This window comes from Parasteatoda tepidariorum, chromosome X1 (assembly GCF_043381705.1).
Source record: "Parasteatoda tepidariorum isolate YZ-2023 chromosome X1, CAS_Ptep_4.0, whole genome shotgun sequence".
NCBI classification, from domain to species: Eukaryota; Metazoa; Arthropoda; class Arachnida; order Araneae; family Theridiidae; genus Parasteatoda; species Parasteatoda tepidariorum.
The window spans coordinates 84,187,363-84,202,583 of NC_092214.1; the positions used below are offsets into that span (position 1 = coordinate 84,187,363).

Sequence of the window (15,221 nt, forward strand, 5' to 3'; positions counted from 1 at the left end):
CCACGGTTAGCCTGATTGCAAGCGGACTCTAACTCATGATCCATCTACCACTGAGGATATATTAAGTCGGCACTGAGGTCGTTGAGAGCCAGATACAGAATTCGTATCTACCAGCTATTGCTGAGATTTGAACCCAGTTCACCTCATTGGAAGCATAGAGTTGATATAGTAGGTAGAGGAACGCTCCAGAAACGTAATTAGAAGTTTTCAGTTGCAAAAGAGCTGGCATTTGTGATATATAGGAGTGTATGAAAACGTTTCTATATCATTTTGAAACGTTTTCGCCAAGCTATATATATATTTAAGTTTTTACTATCATTAGCCCTGCGGTAGTACTAATTCGTTTGAAAGGGGAAAAAAACAGATTTTTTTTTAAACATCAGATAAAATGTAATTAACTTTATTTGAAAATATTACATTAGCTCACAAGGAATATAGTAAAGTAACTTAAAAGAAATTTATCAATCGGCGCCGACTACCGTCTTACCTTCTTTTGTACCTTTCGTATGATCTGTAGATGGCCCTGATACACTATAGCTGTACTGCCGAGCCCAGTCGAAGTCATCGAGAGCATCAATTGGTAAAGCATTTGTCCAACCACACGCATCTTCTTCAAACGTACAATCGCCTAAGAGAAATTCAAACCACTAACAGTCAGCAACTATTTAAACTGATTAAAAAATTTCTTCAAAAGAAATTTCAAGTCAAAAGTACTTCTAAAGAAATCATTTTTTGCTAAAAATAAACCAAATTCTTTAAAAATAGATAATTGCAATATTTTTCATAAATTTAGATAATATTTTTTTTACACTTATTAAACAATATTTGTCCATTAACCTTTACAATAATTTTTGATAAATATTTACAATATTTTTGCCTAAATATTTCATTTTCATATTGATGGCAATAATTAGAAAATTTTAAGCAATTCAATAGTTGATAGAGACCCCACTAGACAGAATATTAGTAACAAAACTGCAAAAAAAATTATTTCGTTAAGATGAATAGGCTTTGTCAAGACATACTTAAATAACTTTTAAACTATGAAACAAGTATCTGTCCATTCTAAAACGACTACTCACAAGCATATGGAAATGCCTTTATCGGCATCTAGATTCTAAATTTTTCATTCTTCTTCTATTGGCATGACAGCCCTTTGTGAGTCAGAGCCTTCCCTAGAATCGCCCTCCATTCTGCTCTTTTGTTTGCGATTGTTCTCCAGTCAGTTGTTCTTAGGATTTTAAAATCCTCTTCCACACAGTCAAGTCATCTGATCTTAGGCCTACCACTAACTCTAGTTCCCATTGGTTTGTAATTGAAGATCCTAAATGTCAAGAAAGAAGGGTCTATTTGACAGAGCCGTGAGCTTTAAGCGACTTATTTTGATGCATTTGTGGATAACAGCTTCATTGAATGGCCTATATAGTTCAAAATTATGTGGATATTGTGCCTAGAGTGTTAACACCAGAATCACGAATCCCCCATTCCAGCGCCAAGTTGAAAAGAAGACAGGTAAGAACGTGGCCCTGTCTCACACCATTTACAATTTCAGAAAATTCTGTAAGATTGCCAAATAACTTTATACAGGAGAAAGTCTGAGTTAAAGTCGACTTAATAATCCGTACAAGTTTATCTGAAATGCCTAGCTCATAAAGAGCTCTGAGTTGTAAATCACGAATAACACTATCGTAGGCTGATTTAAAGTCAATAAAAAGATACGGTAATTCGATATTATACTCTCTGGATTTTTAGAGAATCTGACGCAAGTTGAATATCTGCTCACGTGTCGATTTACCCTTTCTAAACCCACATTGATACTCTCTTACTATGTCTTCAACCAGAGGGCTTAGTCTATTGAAGATGATAATAGAGAAGATTTTATAGATTTGTCATTAGAGTTCTTATTTTATGAACAGTACAAGATACGAGGACAATGTTTACAATAAAGATATAGAGTAATATCCATTTCATATAAAAAAATAACTAGTGGTCAGGTATATTGAGGATAAAATGTGCAAAACATGCAAATTTTTAGCGTTTTTTCAAAAGCCGCAATGTGAGAAAAAATTAAGAAAAATAAAGCGTTTTAAACAAGCGTTTCATACATTTGAAATAATAGTTAAGAGAGTTTTTTTTTAATTTTAAACTGATGATGTAATGGATCTTTTCTAGTAACTCGAACCACTTACGCAAGCGTGCATTTATGTATTAATGACGCACATTTTCAGAACATATATGGAGAAAAAAATTCTGATTAAATTACCGTATTGAATGGTAATGACATTTCTAGCAATAATAAAAAAAAACACAATTCTGGAAATTGAAACCAAAATATACGGGATTTAGGTGTCTTATAGGTCTAGACAAAAAGTTTCTCCCCCACCTGAATGATTGATGGAGTAGGCGGAGGTTATATGTTGAAAAAGCACACCTTCTCACGGAGATTATTACTCGCCAAATCTTTATGACGCCAAAGACGACAAAGGGTCTCAAATGGAAATCCGATCTACATTGCATTTGAGCGACATAGTTGATTAATTCTTCCTTTAGTGGGAGAGTGAAAATTGCAGAATTTTTAGGAGGCGCAAGGGATTTTTAAGGAGAAAAGCTTTCCTATTTCGGGATTTAAACCATTCATTTTGTAAATTTTCCGTTCAGATGGTAATGGTTCACCGGAAATTCTGGTTTTCAAAATCATAGTTCTCCTTTAAACACATTTCGCTAGAAATACAAAACTGAAAAGTAAATTAAATCGAATAGATAATTTTTAAGCTATGCTCTTAGGTATCGTGATTAAATTACCACATTCATCACATATTATAAAACAATATTTTATTGTTAATTTTACCAAAAACCTTACCAAAGCGCTATGGTAAAAATTACTGAGCTTTTTGGTTTCCCACAGAGCCAGAAACACGGTAAATTTTAACATATTCTGGAAGCTTTGACTATACTTTTCTTCTTAGAACAGATATTAAGCATTTATTGCATTATTACAACTTTATCAGTTAAAAATTTACACTGGTGTGCAAAACTTAAGCAACAAGTGCGTTTTCTGTCATAACTATACAAGAAATCATCCAATTGACATGAAATTTGAATATGATGTACATTATTTTGTACTTAAACGATGGTAAAAGAATAATAGCGCAGAAATGAATATAAAGCTTAAAGTAGGGTATGGAACAAAAAAAGGCTTTATTTGACATATAGTGGCGTTACACATGATTGCCTGAAGAAGCGTAAGTACAACTGGCAGATGTTCCCTAGTATGGGATATGCCCTCCCCTTACTGTAATTGTTGCTTGGCATCGTCTCTCCATGCTAAGCACCAGATTATCCAGGAGTTCTTGGGGTAAACGTCTCCATTCCTCCTTTAACGCATCTTTCAGCTGATGGGTGTTACCAGGAGGATACTGTCGTGTCGCAAGACGTCTCCCTAATGCATCCCACACATGCTCTATGGGATTTAGATCTGGAGAGTAAGCTGGCCAATCCATTCGTGTGATATCTTCACTTTCCAGTAGCTCTTGAACATTAGCAGTACGGTGTGGCCGGGCATTGTCATCCATAAAAATGAAGTCTGGTCCAATGGCCCCTCGGAACAGACGCACATGGGGTAGGATTACCTCATTGCAGTAGCGGTCTCCAGTTACAGAACCTCGGTCGAAGATCTGAAGCTCAGTCCGCCCGTTCAACATAATGCCACCCCAGACGACAACTCCAGGACCACCGTAACGATCTCTTTCCGCGATGTTATTGGGATGAAATCGAGCTCCAACCTCTCTCCAGATCAACTGACGTTGAGAATCGCTTGTAGCACTAAAACGACTCTCATCGGTGAAGAGAACGCGACTCCAGTGATGAGGTGTCCAGGTTTCGTGTTCTCTGCACCACTCTAAACGGTACCTCCCATGGCTAACTTTTAAAGGTATGCAGCGTTCAGGACGTCTAGAAAATAAGCCACCTTTTGTGGAGGCGTCTGGCCACTGTAAATCTTGATACTTCTCGTCCTGTGGCTGTGCATAGTTGCTGAGATATGGCTCTCGCTGACTGAAAACGGTTTCTTTTCGCATGGAGGACAATGTAACGGTCATCTCTTGGTGTTGTTTTCCTTGGACGGCCACCACCAACCTTCCGAACAGCTGTACCAATAGCGGATGTCTTTAACTACCGTGCTCTTCATCCTTTTATCACAGCTTTGACCTGCGCGCGTCGACCCACAAGATTTACGTACACTTACATCACCTACGACGTTTTATTTCTAAAATTTGCATACAAATAATCTTTCTACTGAATTACGTGCATATTATACTGCAATTTCATGGCTATCTTATACTTTGTTGGGGAGCTGTGGCCGAAAAACCACTTGCTGCTTAAGTTTTGCACACCAGTATATTTGAGTGAGTCATAAATTTCATAACAGTTCAAAATAATTTCAAAAGTTATTCATAAATGATCTAATTTGCAAAAAAAAAAAAGAATGAGAATTTGTATATTTACCAGAATTTTTAGCAGCCGTTTGAGGTGTGACTGAAAAAAAAAGTTCAAAAAATTACAAAAAGTAAAAAAGGCTAAATAAAACTTCACAATGTTTGAACATTGAAAATTTTATGACGTTAATTTTTAATTTTTAGAAAAAAGATGATTCCATATAAAGAATATTTTCTTAAAAAAAGGTGTGTTCTAATATTCACAAATAAGGGCAAAATATTTAGAAGTAAATATTTAGACGCATATTTATTATTTGCTAAGGTAAGGCAGAGATGTAAAATCAATGTGTATTTTGATGAATTTCGATATTATAATTTTCTTTTGAACTTCGTTGCACTGAATATTACTGAAAATTTTAAAAAGAAAAGATACACACACATACAGACATTCATTCATACAGACACACATTCCCTTTAGATCAAAGGGAAAAATCATTTTTTAAACAGTAATTCCCATTTTAATTATTGAATTTTAAATTAATTCCAAATGGTCTGCGTAACTAACGAGATGAATTAATAGTTAATGCTTAGTTTACGCATAATCTTTATAAAAATTATCACGAAATAGTATGGTAAAAGGGGTACTAAAAGTCTGTAAGGGACAATTGGGTTAATATGAGACTATCTTCTAAAATTTCTAAACCTATACATAAAAACACAAGAAAGAATTATAAAATAAAATTAAATAGAAATTTTTTTAATGGAAAAACGTAAAGGTTCTCTTCAGGACGCACTCCTTTACAATTGTAAAAATACGACATTTCAAAATAAAGAATAATTATCCTAAGATAAAAATTACTCTTTATAATGCGCTTATATCACTCCGACCTCTGTACTTACTCTGATTATATGTTATTAAACTCCGACCTCTGAACTTGATAACATATAATGAGTTTTTTGGAAGCAACTTTTCTAACAAGAATTTTCTTGAGTTCATAAATAAATAAGTATGAAATCATAAATAAATAAGTATGAAATAATTGAAGTTCTATTGTGGAAAAAAATCCTCAAGAAAATGCTTACTTGTGCAAGTTCCTGGTATAAATGATACACTATCGATCGCAATGTTCCCAAGAGAATTAGTCCCCACAACTCCTTCAAAAACAAGCTGAAAATGAGCAATAACATTAATTTATACAATTAAAAAAAGCTAATAATCCAGAAAATCCTTTCAGTGGTATAGCTTTAAAGTTGAGTCTCTAAAACCTTTAATTTGCATTGTTAATCAGTAATTAAATTTGTATTGATAATAAATTGTATTTAAATAAATAAATAAAAAACGAATTTTATTAAAAAAAATAAAGATTTAAGTCTTATTATTTTTTAATAAAGAAAAGGGTAATACTTCGAGCTAAGCACAAAGCATTACCTACGCAAAAAACAACACAAATAAAAAAACTTAAATTTACGCATTATAGTTTCAGTAAAGAACCTTCTTCAGTGTCTAAACGCCAAATAAATGAACGATTTTCTAACATTTATTTACTCATAAAAATAAAATTTCGTGATTAATGCAGTTTCTTTTTTTTTTTTTTTTTTTTTTTTTTTTTTTTAAATATTGACACGAAACACGTTGACATGGCCGAACGGCTTAAGGCACTTACTTAGCAAGTCGGAGGTCTTGAGTTCGACCTTTCAAGTTCTCCCGATTTCGACCGAAACTTCAGATGCATTTAAATATGAATATAAGTAATTTTAGTTATTATTTACGGAGTGTTCTAAAAGTTTCTAGAACATTCTCTTACTCCATTTCCGTTTCCTTATTACACTGTATATAAGTTCATGCTTTTCAAGTGGAAAAGGTAGTTACCATGTTTTTTGCATCCTAGATGTTGGTTAATAAATCTGCTTTACTTGCCAATGTAAATGTTATTCTTTTTACACGACAATTTACAGTAAAATCAGTAGAAATTCACAAATAAAATAATTAAATCTATACTTAATATTTAATTACAATCCTTAAAAATTCAAAAGAAATATGTATAAAATATAAAAAAGCAATGAACTTTGAAAATCAACAAAGATATTTTTCTGAATTTCATACTTATTATGCCATGCTTTTTTGTCATATAAAATTCAATAAATCCATAAAACAGTTTTTTGTAGTTAAAATCTTGAAACAATTTTGAATAGGGTTCTGAAACTAAGCCCATTGTGTAATTCCATCTTTAATTATATTATTATCATTTCGTAGTTATATCATTTTTACTCTGTTCTTTTAAGACTATATCTGCTTATTAAAACTGCTTGAATTTATCTTGTTTCTATAAGATTGAAAAGTCTACTAAGACTATTTTTTATTTTTAAAAATGAGTAAAAAAATCTCCAGACTCTTCCATTCATTTAATGTTTAGACACTGAGGAAGTTTCTTGTTTATAGAACTGAAACTATAGTATGTCAATTTATGTGTTTTCATTTGTGCTTTATTCACGTTGGTTTTTAGTGTAGTCTACTGATCCATTTTTGTTCTAATATGCCGTATTCAAACTACTAGCATGGTAATTTTCTCTCTCTTCTTTTTTAACCGAAGACATATCTAGTTTAGTGGAACTTGTTGAACTATGGTTTGAAAGCAATGGTGCAGGCTCTCACAGAAAAAAAATTTTTTTTACTAATTTACATATTCAGCGAGCTAGAAAAAAAATTAACTGAATAACTTTTAACTTAATGATCGGAATATCAGATTCAATCTTAATGAATTCAATTTAGAGTAGATATTATTTAAGTTCATTATTTATGTATTAAGTTACGATAGATATAAAAAAAATACTTTTCTGAATAACTATTATGGCCCTCGAAAAATGGGTAGCCAAGATAAAGAAAATATGGCACCCAATAAAATTAGTCAGAAGAGCTGTCTAACTTTAATTTTGCTTCTTTTCATTTTAATTTTTACTCATTTCTAAATCAGTGGAATAAAATGTGCAAATGAAAAACTTCGCATACAATTCTTAATATTTTTTTAAATTTGAAATGCACGCAAAATTGTTACATGCAAAATTTACACTCATAATTACATGCAAAAACATTTTCATTACTTATTTATTATTTAAATTTCTAATGATTTAAAAAACTTTGAACTACACTGTATATTTTTTACACCATTAAATACACAAACGTTTAACCAATTTCTTTCAAATATGGGATAATGTCATGTAAAATTACAGTGTTACAGGATTTAAATTTTTTTTACTAAACATAATTATAACTAATGGTAAAATATTTATGACGTTAAAAGTTTAAAATTTAAAATGATGGATATTTTTTATGGGACAGTGGTGACCTTTCGAGTTAAAAGTTTTATATTTAAATTAATTTTAATTTTAGCTTAGATTTTAAAGTCTTACTGATGATTAAAAAAGATATGTTAAGAATTCGATCGAAACTCATTTAAACTACTCGTGATATCATACCTGATAGGAAGTGGCTGATGAAACAGAAACTTGTGCTCTGTACCATTTGTTTCCAGATTCTCCACTTATTTCCCAAAGTACTCTGTCAGGAGCTTCATCCCCTGGAACACGCTTCAGTACCCTCAAACTCCCAACTCCGTTCCCAAACATATGGGTAGCAAATTTCATGCAAACTGGATTATTGTCACCTAACCCATAAATTACAGATAAGTATGGTTTGAAACCAATGGTTTAAACAGAATTTGTAAATAGTATAAGCGTTTCAAGGTTGAGTAATCTCCCCACACTTTTCCCCTTTCCATTACCATGGTCGTGGCAAATCTTTTTCTTCCCCACAGCAGTACGTTTAAGTAAGGAGTTGAATTATACTTGAATTGGGAAAAAGCAAGATTTGCCGAAAATATAGTTACGGAGAAGGGAAAGTATAAAGAGTGGAGAAATCGTGCAACTTTGAAACGCTTATGTATAAAAAGTATAGTTCTCTAATGAATTTATTTTCTTAATGCATCAAGAAAACTGTAAATAAGTTTGAAAAAATTGGCAATTCAAGTATTATACTATTTGTAATATACATTAGGTATGAGGTGTTAAGGTTTATTGTTATTATGTTTGTTGGGTAAATACCATAAATGTATCTCATAACTAGTATTGTCTTTCAATAGTGTTTATTGCTAATAGGCAGCAAAATTTTTTTTAAAAATTCAATTGGAATTTCTCTACAGATTTTTGCGTACATGTGCAATTTAAAATCTTAAATGGAGCGGATGGCATGAAACCGCAGCCCCAAGCATTTTAAAATATTGAATTTCATCAGTGCAAATATGCTGAATATCTTGAATATTTTTTCATTATAGGACAATCAAATTTTTTTAAAGAAAAGTTTATATTTTATATAAATGTGTCATTTTAAAATAAAACCATAGTATTACCAGTAGCCAAGAAATTAGGACTTAATAGTCTCGCCCGATCTCCTGGTCGCCTCGGGAAAGAAGCGTCTATGTAAGAGTAGCCACCTAAAAAGATTTGCAACGAAGCACATCTTTTAATATGTTATTGAAGTTGGAAAAAAGAAGAGAGATGAAAGTTACTCTTGGTTTGATGAAAAATCTGTTTTTAATACCTGTCTGTTCATCTCTGTTATAGCTGCTAAAGTCTCTAGATGGACCCGTTAAAAAACTTTTACTTGATCTACCTAATTCCCAATCAAAATCATCTTCCACATCATTCGTCCAACCACAGAATCCACCTTCAAAGGTACAGTGACCTGTCAGTGGACAATTCTTAAATTTAGAATCACGCATTCATCATTAGTTAAGGTATACCATTAGTTAGTCAAGATTAGTTAAAGTATGGCTTATGTCAATAATGCTAAAACTGACATTTTTTTCGAAATATCTTTTCCAGGAAACTACTTGTGATATCGCTTCGAAATTTTTGGTGGATGTTTGAGATTATATCAGTTGTATGCTGTGATACTGTTTTAGCGTTAAAGAGATTACTTTTTGACATATGAAAGTGTTTTGGTCAAAAATGATGAAACTTTTAAAAAAATTAAAAGTTCTCAGCTCATAATTTGTAAAAAAATCTGCCAAAGATATGCATTAGCACTTATCACAGTGCAAACATGTATATGCAATATTCTGTGAAAAAAAACTGAAACATTATCTTATTTAGATGCTGATGAAAGGTACATTAAAAAAGATCAGCTTTAGCATTATTGGTATATGCCCTACCGACCCTTTTTAAAATCACATAAAAGAAATTTTTATGCTCTATGATCTCGTTTCAATTTGTTTGAATTATTGACATACTTCCATGACACCTGTTATTTACATGTTTTCGGCTCATAATTTTTATTATATTAATATTTGAATTTATTTTATACAATAAATATAAAATAAAGAAATACCTCGATTATTGCAAAATAAAGAAATAGGACTCACCAAAGCAATTGTCCAAGTCCGGGCTTCCCATTTTCTGAAACACCATATCATCTAATGCTATATACCCTCTAAAAGGTCTTGCAGGATCATTGGTTGCTTTAGTAACGGCTTCAAAAACTATCTTAAAAACAAATTTATGTCAGTAAAAGAAAGTTCGTGTATTTTTCTAGACATTAGAATAACTGTGGAGGAAAAACTAAAAGTGGAGGAAAAAACGTTTTTTTGTGAAAGAGAAATATAATAATTAAAATGAAAATTTTAAAAATTAATTAGAATTATGCAATGAATTTCTTGCACTGAGAAAAAAAAAGTAGGATCAAAACTACCAGAATATGGTAAAAAGTACCGTGTTTCTGTCTCTATGGGAACACCAAAAAACTCGGTAATTTTTACCGAAGTGCTTTGAAGATTTGATTATTGATCAAAACATCAACGATTAATTTTGGTAAAATTAACACTAAAGATGTTTTATAATATGTGAAAATAGAAACGTTAGAAAATGCCTCTGATTTTTTTAATTTTTAAAACTAAGGGTTTTTTTGAATTTCCCAAAATAATAACGCAGTTGCATCACGTGTATGATGAAGCTAAAATTACACAAATGTATTTTTTGATGTTAATAGGTTAATTCAGCTAATCGAAAGAAATAATATAATCATCACAATTTTTCCGAAACTGTAAACTAGGATAAATGCTTTGCTGTAGTTTTAGCAATATTATAAATAAAAGTATTATTACAATTATTTTTTAAGCTTGGTATTAGTTCGTCACGTGTGGTACATATAATTTGCTTCGTTGACGGAAATCTTAAATCATGAAATATTATTTTCTTATGTCTGGAAATTTTAAAAATAAATTTTAAGGATTTTTTCTCTGTTTCCTCATTCTTTAAACTCTTGTTCTTTATTGGTTTCTTTCTTCCTGCCTGTAATATATCTATTGTAAATAACTTAAAACATATTAAAAAGGTAATTATAATTTCACATCTTCTTCTAAAAAAATGAAAAATATCATTTTATAAAGGTATCATTAGTTATTAAAGCAGATATAACTAATGATATATAACTAATGATATATAATGATATATACATATAATAACAAAATAATTTCAAAAATATCATTAGTTAGTAATTTAAAAAAAAAGAGAAGCTTTTGAAGTTTTAGAAACGATATACTACCTTAAATATAGTGTATCAATGAGCAATGGGTATTTTTTTATTTCATTTTATTAACTTTTATCCCAAATTTGTTAAATTAAATTATACAAAAAAAAGTTACTTAATTTTCTGTGTTTTATGTTTTATTTATGTTTGTTTGTTTTATATTTTCTATTTTGTGATGTTATGCGTGCGTCTGTATAATTTTAATTAATTCATTCTCTGAGACAGATATTTTATGTAATTTAAACTATTTATTTTTCATTCAAAAAATTAGCATTTGCGTTAAATATGAAAATTATTGAATATTTGGATTTCTGACCCTCAAAACATAGGGGTAACCATAATCTGGGAAATGTGGTCCTAATAGATTGGACAGGAGAGCATTTCAAAGTTTGGATCCTTCAATGTTAATTGTACTTTTTGCGTATTTCGCATTATCTCAATACTCTACCTTAAATACAGTGTTTTTAAGAGTTATAAGTATTTATTTATTTTTTGATAAATTTTTAAGTCTCGAATTATCTCGAGAACTTTTTAAGCGAATTGAAAAAATTTTGGAAATTCCATCGAGAAAAAAAAACTTTTAGTAAATGTTTATTATTTTTTATTATTTTGTTTAATAATAGTCAAAAAATTCTGAATTTGTAAAGGTATGACAATTTTTACGTCATTTTAATGAATGTAATTTCAAATGGCAAAATACTAAATTTGAGCGAAATTGGTCGAATAGTTCCTGAGGATTTTGAAAAAGTCGTATTTTCAAAAATGGATTTCTAAGGTACTATTCGGCCGATTTCGTTCAAATTTTGTAATTTGCCATGTACTTCCGGATTGTGGCTACCCCCTATATTTTGAGGGTCAGAAATCCGAATCCGTCGAAAAATAGGTATATTTATTAAGAGAAAGTACGTTTCTGTGTCTGATTTCGTAACTTAAAATATTGTCTTCACCAATTAATTAGCATATTTGAGGTCACCCCCTCGAACCATTAAGATTGAGTCCTAGAACGTGAAGATCCTAACATTAGACCAAAAGTTATTTGGAATGCCGATTTTTTTTTCGCACTGTACATTATGAATAATTATATTAGTTGCTTTGCGAATCTAAAATTGTATGCAATCTGAAAATTGCAAAAAAAAACAAAAAAAAAACAGAGTGGTATGAATCGAAATAATCATTATGGAAAGATATTTTTATTACCAAATGATTTCCATCATAAGTATATGCTACTTCTCCTTTGGTCCAACTTCCTTCTACTCCTTCTCTGATTTCCCACAATGACGCATTTTCAGCAGTTTCCATGTCTTTTAGATGAATTATGAGTCTATCAGCACTTAAGCCTTCCATGATGTAAAAGAAACTAAGGCAATAACCCATTGGTCCTGTTTTACTGAGATTCCTACTTATAAATAATGCACTATCAATGACCCCAAAGTCATCATCTGGATCTACAGAAGATCCTCCTGCTCCTTGGGGTAATGGTCGAGCTCCACCTACCACTTGATGGTCTTGTTTCACTATTGTTGGCACCACTGGTAGATGACTATCTTCTTGAAACGATGTTTCGTAAAATACATAACCACCTAAACAGTTTGGGAAAAAATTTATTTAAAATTGCTTGTTTAATTTTGTAAACTTTTCAATGCTCAGTTATATTCTGTTTATTCTTTCAGACATTTTAGCATTAGATGAAGTCAATTTTTAATGTTCCCTTTAAATTCCAGTCAGTGGCATTATTAAAAGGACATTATAGCGTTCGAACAAATTCTGTTCCACCTCCTTTGATACACTGTTAGAAATTTCTCGATGAAAATGGTTAAATAGCAATTTATTTAATTGGAATTTTACCATATTAAACCAAAGAGTCAAATAACCATAAAAAAAAGCTGATATTCAAACTGTTAAGTATGAGAAAAAATATTTATTGATTGTTTTTATCTTATATGATTTAACAAGAGGAATTCTACCCGCGCAAATTAGGCTCACGTAATAAAGCCGTTTTGTAATATATATACTGTAGCAATGTGTTAAATGCATACATATTAAATTATCTGATAATGCAGTCTACGCAAAATTAAAAGTTCCTAAATTTTTGATGTAACTACGCCATGGTTCCCACTTTTTCATAACAATAAATATTGCTTTTAAAAATATTTGTCATCAAAATTTTTTCCCCATTAATATATCATAAGAACCATCTTCACTTTTTTAAGATGCAGTTGGCCCATTTTTATTCCGCGCATTCAAAGAAAAGAGTTAATATTAACTTTGCCGATTTTCATTTTGTTTGATTTATTTGTTTGTTTTTATTTATTTATTTTTCTGATGTAATGAACGCCGGTTTTTTTGTTCTTCTTCAGATTATATTTTCCGAGATATTCAACAATTACAAAACATTTTAGTAATCCTGCACATACTAAGTATATTTTCGTACCAGCTATTAACTTTATTTGGTTTATTAAAGTTTATTCCTTTTTAAATTTATGATTTATTACAGTTTGAATTATTATTTTGAAGTATTTATATTAAATAAATGTATGAATTCATAAAGGTAAAAAAAGGAAATTTGTAGCAGATAAATATTTTTTACGTTTTTAATAAAATTACTGAAGTTCATCGATATTAGTTTTTAAAATAATATTAATAATTTTTTGCAAAATCAAATAAATATGTAATTTAGTAAAATTTTATAATTTGTATAAATTTCTTTAAAATGGTACTAAATGTTACTACAGTCAAACCCCGCTATAGTGAGCACGGTTTATAGTGAACTCCCGAATATAGTGAACGAAATGTTATTAGTTGTTTTGCTATACACGTATAATGTTACTTTTTGTGGATATAGTGAACCAAAAAAGTGCGGAAGTTGGACATAATGAACTTTTTTCTGTCTTCGACTGATTTTTTTCTTCATTTTTTTGGTAATAATATACCTATACCGATTTTTAAAACCATATATAGAGGGGAATGTAGCGATAAGCATTTTCTCTTCTTTGCCTCTTTTATCTCACTTTCCCATCCCTAAACAAACCAAGCAGATGTTTCCAACCCAGGCAGATGATGAACCTGTAAGGCGTCAGTGGGATCAATATGCATTTTCTGTCAGAGGGAATGAGTCATTATTGGTCAAAGGGTTGGCACTAATATGTGTTGATAATGCCCTGATTTCAACTCCTTTTTGCTCTCAGTTCAGTTCAAAAAAGCCTGCAGACAAGTTTCTCAAATTTAACTATGGCGATCAGTAAACGTAAGACGATCTTCATTGATGATAAAATGGGCATAATCAGAAAAATTGAAAATGGATGCAATCCAGCTGATATTTGCAGAGAATATAAACTATCCAAATCTGCAGTTTGTAACATATGGAAAAATAGGCAGTTTATAATTTCTGCTCAGGAAAAAAATTTAGTTGCCAGAAAAAAGTTGAGAAAAGCAGATCACAGGGATGTTGAAGAAACATTACTGAAGTGGTCCAGCATTAGAAGAAGCCACAATCTTCCAGTATCTAAACAAATGTCGACGAATTTGCTAAGCAATTTTATGAGACAACTTTTAAGTGCTAAAATGGCAGGTTAGACAGGTTTAAAAAGCGGAATAACAGAAATTCAGGAAAAATTATCTGAGAGTCGGGAANTTTTTTTTTTTTTTTTTTTTTTTTTTTTTTTTTTTTTTTTTTTTTTTTTTTTTTTTTGTACGCAAGACGGAGAGTTATCAAAAAATAACACATGTTTTTGCTACTAGACAATACTTTTCAGTCATTTATTTGGATAATGTGTAATAAAAGGGAGGAGTTAAGGAACCATTAGTTAAATTGCCTGCGTAACGGATATAGTGAACTCCCGGTTACAGTGAACCGAAATGTCAGTCCCTTGAAGGTTCACTATAGCGGGGTTTGACTGTATTTTATTGGTATGCTATTTCTTCAAAACAAGTCTTCAAAACAAACTATTTTAATATTAAAACGCCTTAAAAGGTTAAATAAACCATTTTATAGTTTAATTTATCGCAAATGAACCAGTTTATTTCTTTAAAAGGAAAGTACAATCCTGAGATTGGTTTCAAACAATTCGAAGTCTAAATCAGCCAACATTTTTACAATAACTTTTAGCTACTTTTTTGCATAAATTTAATTATAGCTGCGTGAAGTTGAACATTTGATGAAACTTTCCTCAAGCGAGACTGAACTAGTAGCCAATTAATGAGAAACTAAT

At 30.7% G+C, this 15,221-nt stretch overlaps 1 protein-coding gene across 1 annotated transcript in view; it reads right to left on the reverse strand.

Moving 5' to 3' along the window:
- LOC107437473 (MAM and LDL-receptor class A domain-containing protein 1) overlaps positions 1-15,221 on the reverse strand; it is a 67,707-nt gene that overhangs the window by 36,071 nt on the left and 16,415 nt on the right. Inside the window, exons 5-12 of the mRNA XM_016049487.3 lie at positions 12,211-12,593; positions 9,851-9,971; positions 9,028-9,171; positions 8,837-8,920; positions 7,908-8,095; positions 5,517-5,601; positions 4,504-4,533; positions 488-628 (exon numbers count right to left, since the gene is read on the reverse strand). Coding sequence (XP_015904973.1) covers positions 488-628; positions 4,504-4,533; positions 5,517-5,601; positions 7,908-8,095; positions 8,837-8,920; positions 9,028-9,171; positions 9,851-9,971; positions 12,211-12,593 — 1,176 coding nt within the window. The remainder of the gene's footprint in view (positions 1-487; positions 629-4,503; positions 4,534-5,516; positions 5,602-7,907; positions 8,096-8,836; positions 8,921-9,027; positions 9,172-9,850; positions 9,972-12,210; positions 12,594-15,221) is intronic.